Genomic DNA, 5,989 nt, shown 5'->3' with positions numbered 1-5,989 from the left:
CGGAGGTGGCCTGTGCCATCTGTTTGTCCTGACTTCATCTGCCCTGTGCCTTCAGTGCCAGGGCCAGGCTGTTTCTGCTTGTGCTGTCGTGCTGGGTGAGAGGAAAGGGACACTCAAACAGCCCAGGCAGGTTTATTTATTGTTAGGAAGCAGCAATGGGCACAGGTGGAATGGCACAGATAAGCCCAAGCCTTGGCATGGGAATTCAAAGTCACCTCCTTCATCCTTAGCTGCCTGCCAGCATCTCTCCCTCCAAGGCATGGCCTCAAGCTGGCTCTTCCTGTTTTGTTTTTTAAGTACGCTGTTAATTAACGAGGCAGAGAGGAAAAAATACACACAGGCACACCTGAGTAGTTTTTAACCTGGCTTGATTAATGCTGTCAAGTTGCACATCTGAGTGTGAGCTCAGTGGGACTGTTGCTTTTGTTTAATACCACAAGACACCTCAGTCTGGATTGTTGCATTACAGTACAAATAAAAAACAGAAACAAAACCACATCTGCATCATACAAGGTGAGAAGAATATGAGAATTCTAAATATTTACAGAGAAGGGCAAGTGGGGAACCACAAAAAATATTTACATAAAAATACATGAGCTTGTCAGCATATACATTTTACACCAGTTCACAAAAAAAGACACTCTATAAATTAAAGTGAAGGGAACTCCAAAGGTAACCCAAGACTTTCTGGGATGTTTCTCTCATGCGGCTCAGGGAAAGAAAAATCAAGTCTTCTACAGCAGGAAAATGAACGGCAAAACAAGCCTTTTGTCCCCCTCCCTCCCCCCAGCTGGACAAGGCAGGGCTCTGCACACAGGAGGAACGTGGTGCTTGCTCACACCACACCATGCCTTTCACAGGGATCTGGGCTCGGGGAACAGGAACGTGCCTAAGCCGCCACAACGAAAGGAGGGAAAACAACTTCTCACCCGGATTTCCTGACATTTAACACACCACTTGAGTCAATGCCCTGTCACCAGCCCGGGGGATGGCAGAGCACACTTGAGGTTCTGTCCCTTCTGGGGTCAAAGAGGACCAGAACGTTTTCAAGTCGGTTTTGGTTTTGTGTAGCAACTTACTACCACTGTGCAATCCTCACTGATCCCCCAGCGGGGAGCAGGGGCGGGGGATCACTGCAAAGACATAGGCACAAAGTTGTGGGGATGTTCTCCGAGATGCATATAGATATCACCTGATAAGACTCTGCAAAAATCAGAAATTAATGCTTTACTTAAGACTTCATAGGGGCCAAGTCCTCATTACTCACCTATGACTGCACTCCCCTTCCCAAGGAAGGGCTCCTGCAGGTCATGTCCTGCTCCAAAGCAGAGGTGAAAATCCAGAGCTGGAGCATACTCCTGGAGCCTCATTCCTGCATGCACTGGGAGACCCTCTTCTGGAAACAGAGGGAGTGACAGCTCTAGATGCAAGTGTCCATGTGAGGGAACTGCTGAGGAACAGAGCTGCTGTCACCTCGTGGGGATGTGGTCAGGCAAGAATTACTGAGCCCAAGCACAGCTGCACTTGGATTAGAGCATTATTTGCGTTGCTGTCCCCCTGCTCTCTCCACTCTGGGACACAGGACTGGGCTGTCACCGTCCTCCAGCTCAGCCACCTGAGACTCCTGGTGTCACCTGCCTGCCTTGCTCTGATGCATGACACCCTTTCCAACCTCACCTATGAATTTTGGGGTTAATGAGGATGTAAAACTCTCTGTAGGACCAGCAGACTGAGCCCAGAGCAGGAGCAGGACTGCATAGTTCACTGTATGGCTTGGCAGGGCAGGATCATGCAGGATGCTGCTGAAGCTGTGGGCAGGAGGAACAATAAAGGAAAGGTTTTGGTCTGTTACCTGGGAAAAGCTGGTGCCTTCACCTTTTTAAATTCTGTACTGTGGCTCAGCAGTGCTGGACGTGAGTTTGGGTTCCTGGAGAGCTTCCACCCTGGGAGCACACCTGGCTGTGGCTGCGTGCCAAGGGGGAGGTGGCTGAGAGTCACTGCTCTGCTGTCTTCTTCCTCTAATTCCCAAAAGGCTGTTTGCAGCGGCCCTCTGGCTCAGGGTACAGGTATGCACTTCCAGAAGCCCTTTGGGAAAGGTGCTGAAGGGTTTGTTTCCAATGGGATGAGCTTTGCACCTGGCACTTCACACAACGCAGGGAGAGCAGCACAGCACTGAGGAGCAGAGGCTGTCAGGGATGGCACTTGGGCTCTACAGGGAGACAGTGGCTTCGAGCAGGAAAATCCAGAGGCTTTACAATTACAGGAGCTGGGAGCAGCCCCTCGCAGTGGCAGGATAGTCCTGGCTGACGTAAGGCCCAGGCAGAGGGAGGGGGAGGCTGCGGGGCAGGGGGGAGTTAAGGCTTTCACGGAGAGAGAGGTTGGACCTGCAGCTCTCTTTACCTGAATCCCAAATAGCCTGAACCAAACACTTATCCCTGCTTCAACTGGAGACCTGGCAGGTAGCCAGGGGCTGAGGCTGGCCCTGGCACAACACAGCTCTGCTGGGGAGCACAGATAATCCAGCCTGGCTCCCGAGGAACCGGGGCAGCTCAGCCTTGCCTGGGAGTTACTGCCAGTGGAGACAGGGTGGCTCACCCAGTGGTCCCTTTCTGTGCAGTTCTGTCAGTTTTCCTTGAAAGAAAACACTACAAAAAGCATTCCCTCACCAAAAACCCCAACCCCTCTACCTGGGAATTCTTCATGAGGAGATTGTGGTAACCTGGATCACAGTGCTGCTTTTTTCTCTTTTTTTTTCTTTCTTCTTTTTTTCTTACTGCCAGATTTCATTCCATAACATGTGAGAACTCTTCTAAACAAAATGCTTAAAACACCAGCATTGCACAATAAAATAGAACCAGAAGGTAGTTACTGAAACAGCCCCAGACAAGGCTCCAAGGTTAAAAGAAGCAAAAAGCTACAGAGTAGTCAGCAACTAGAAGCAGGCTTTCCTTAGGATTTAAAAGTCCCAAAATAGCCATGGAACTTTTTGTTCAAAAAGCCCCACCTAAGCAGCTGTGTGCTAACTGCAGGACTTCCAGGTTTTTCATAAAACATTAGAGATTTGAAACAGGTAGAGAAGTTCTTCAACCACACGGAACAGGAATGGCCTTGGAATTTATCAGTGAACATTTAAAAACTGCTAAATCTCAAGTATTGCTTGCAAGCCCTACCTAATGAAATGGATATGCTTTATTTATACAGGGGGTGTGAGTCCTGGGGAGTCTGAGAGGCAGCATGAGGGGCTGCCAGGCTGTTTTTACAACATCAAAGCTTTTCAACAGCTTGAACACCGTTTTTAGTGTATTTTAGAGTGCACTGGCCTTCTGTCCCTACTCACTGAGTCCTGGGGGAAATGCACCTGGGCACATCACTGCTTCATGTGTGCCACAACTCCACAGGGATCTCTGCCTAGCACGGAACTCAGAGGCTGCAGAGAGTCTGGAGACCTCCAGCTTAAGCTCAGCAGGAGCACTCCCTGATGGAATTGCTGCAGGACCTGGCCCAGGGCAGCTGCTCATGCAGACAACTTGTCACACACAGCTGGCAAGGAGGGCTCTGATTTACATAATGCTATAGACTTTTTTTTAAATCTATTTTTTTAGTATTTTTTGCAGTGAGATGACAAGAGTCTTGCCAGCCACAGGATGGAATGAGCTTATCTGGGCCACAGATAACCTTGCAGCAAAGAGGAAGGACTGGCATGGAATGGGTGTGCTGTTCCCAGCTCTGGGGGTCGGGTTTGGTGTAGTTCAGTGGTTTATTTCTTTTGGTGTGAGAAATGCAAACCTGTCCTACATGGCTCCTGCAGCTGGCCTCTGCTTACAACAGAGAAATGTGAAGGAAATGGACTTCTTGTAGGCAGAAGCAGCTTGTTAATAAGCAAGAAATGTAACGAGTGTGTTGTGTTCTGAGCTGGCTTCAGAGCCTATTCCTCGGGCTTGAAGTCAAAACAGGCCCCCACCCAGCTCAGAGCAGCTGCAGGGGGCGCAGCCACAGGAGTGGCAGGGCCTCAGCAAGGAGGGGATCCCTGGGGAGCCCTGCCCAGCCCCACTCTCTCTGTGGAACTCCGAGGATCCTCCACGGCCCTTTCCTGGGAGCCAGCCTGGGATGGGCAGTTTGCAGCAGGATGGAGCTGCAGGCACAGTCCATCGTGCACAGCCCATCATACATGGGACCCTGGGCGTGGGGAGGAGCAGCCAGTGTCACGTCTGGGAAGGGAAAACTCCTTCCCTCCCTGCCCCAACAGCATCTGTGTCAGCCCTGCTCGGCCTCTGGCAACACCTGTGTGCCAACAGCCTGCCCTGTCCTCCCAGGTGGCTCAAAACTACATGAAAATCTATAGCTCTACTACATAAAAACAGTGAGTGGGGGCCAGGGGAGGGCTGAGGGGGGTTTGCTTTGCTCACTGGGGCAGGGTCAGGGAGTTTTTTACTGTCACTGAAAAAATAAAACAGTCCACTGTCCAGCAGAGGCTGCTTAGACTCTATCCCTTGTCCCCCCCAGAGCTCACTCAACATGCACCTCTGTCTCGGGCCTCTGCAGACACAGCTCTGTGGGGAGGAAGGCTCCCTGCCCCAGCGCCGTGGCGTAAGTTCTGCTGTGCACGTGGGGGAAGCCAGGGGGCACGAAGCCCCCTGCTCCAGCATAGCCCCCTCTTTGGTGCTGAGGCAGGGTATGGTAATCCTCCAGATTATCGTACTGGGACACCACAGTCATCGTGCTTTGGCGCTTGCCCAGGGTTTGGTAGGGGTACAGCAGGGCAGAGTCCCTCTCCACGGGCTCAGGGTGCTCCCGCATCCGGAGGCTGTGGCTCCGCTCGGGCTTGGGTGGCGGCGCCACGGGAGGGGCAGCGTGTTCCTCCTCCTTGTAGCAGTCTCTGGAGTGCTTCTCCATGGACGCTCTGCCTCGGGGCCTCTCCAGGTCCGGCCTGTCCTCTGCCAGCCTCCCCTCCTTATGGTTCAGCCTCAGGGTCTCCTGGCTGGCTGGGATGTACTTGTTGCCCGAGTGCTGGTAGCCCATGGGCTCGGAGGGCTCCGGGCCACCCTTGGGCCTGTACTCAGGGTAGGGGGGCCCATTTTTGGGTTCAGAAGGCTGCCTGTGGTTGGCTTCCTGCTGCAAATACGTCCTGTGCTCGCCGCCGCTGCTGCTTGGTTCGTGCATCTTCCTGTTCCGGATGCTGCTCTGCTTCTGGGGCAAGGACGGCTTCTCGGGCTGCCCGTTCCCGTAGCCCCCGCCGTGATAGAGGGCTCGGTCCAGCTCAGGCTCCGCATGCTGCCCATAGTAACGCTCGTCCCCTTCGGGCGTGGCCGCCTTGGCTGGGTACCTGCCCTCCTTCCCTTCTGCCACCGTCAGCAGGCCGCTCTTGCCAGGATCCGATTTGCTGCGCAGGTGGACAGCATCCAGGCCCCCCAGCTCGTCCTGCAGCAGCGGGGCCACGTTGTCGTACTGGGACATGAGAGGCCCTTTGACCTTCTGGCGCGTGCGGCTCTCCCGGCGGATGGACTGCATGCGGTACTTCTCCATGTCCTCCAGGTCCCAGGACATGTACATGTGCTTGATGTCCGGGGCGGGGGGCACGTCCCTGCTCACGAAGCTGTGCTCTTTGCCCAGGTGGTTGATAAGTCCTGCCCGGGGGTAGGCAGCCAGGCTGGGGTAGCGGTACAGCCCCTTGCCCTGCAGCCGGGACACGTAGGGGCCGAACTCGCGGCCGGGCAGGCCGTGGAAGGGCCGGACCCGCACGGTGCTGTAGGGATCCAGGTCATAGAAACTTGCGTCGGCTGCAGTGTAGAAGGGGGAGCTGGAGGAGCTGGAGTAGGGACTGTAGCGATAATGGACCCGCCCGTTCTCAAAGTAAGGCTGGAGCTGCGTGACGTGGTAGTCGGAGTGGGGCTGATACGGCTTGTACTGGTACAGGGGCCGCGGGCAGTACACGGGCTCGTCATCCGGGGGCACCTCCGTGCGGGAGATGGGCACGGAGCGGATGGCGGCG

General features: G+C 54.2%; 1 protein-coding gene across 1 annotated transcript in view; it reads right to left on the bottom strand.

Annotated features, from left to right (window-relative positions):
• Positions 1 to 351: 351 nt before the first annotated feature.
• ARHGAP32 (Rho GTPase activating protein 32) overlaps positions 352 to 5,989 on the bottom strand; it is a 146,370-nt gene continuing 140,732 nt past the window's right edge. The window contains 1 exon segment of the mRNA XM_031062733.1: positions 352 to 5,988. Coding sequence (XP_030918593.1) covers positions 4,507 to 5,988 — 1,482 coding nt within the window. The 3' untranslated portion in view covers positions 352 to 4,506.

Source organism: Geospiza fortis, unplaced genomic scaffold (genome assembly GCF_000277835.1).
Source record: "Geospiza fortis unplaced genomic scaffold, GeoFor_1.0 scaffold140, whole genome shotgun sequence".
Classification (NCBI taxonomy): Eukaryota; Metazoa; Chordata; class Aves; order Passeriformes; family Thraupidae; genus Geospiza; species Geospiza fortis.
Note: the sequence above shows the minus strand (reverse complement) of the source record. Positions and strands in the feature narration are given on the sequence as shown.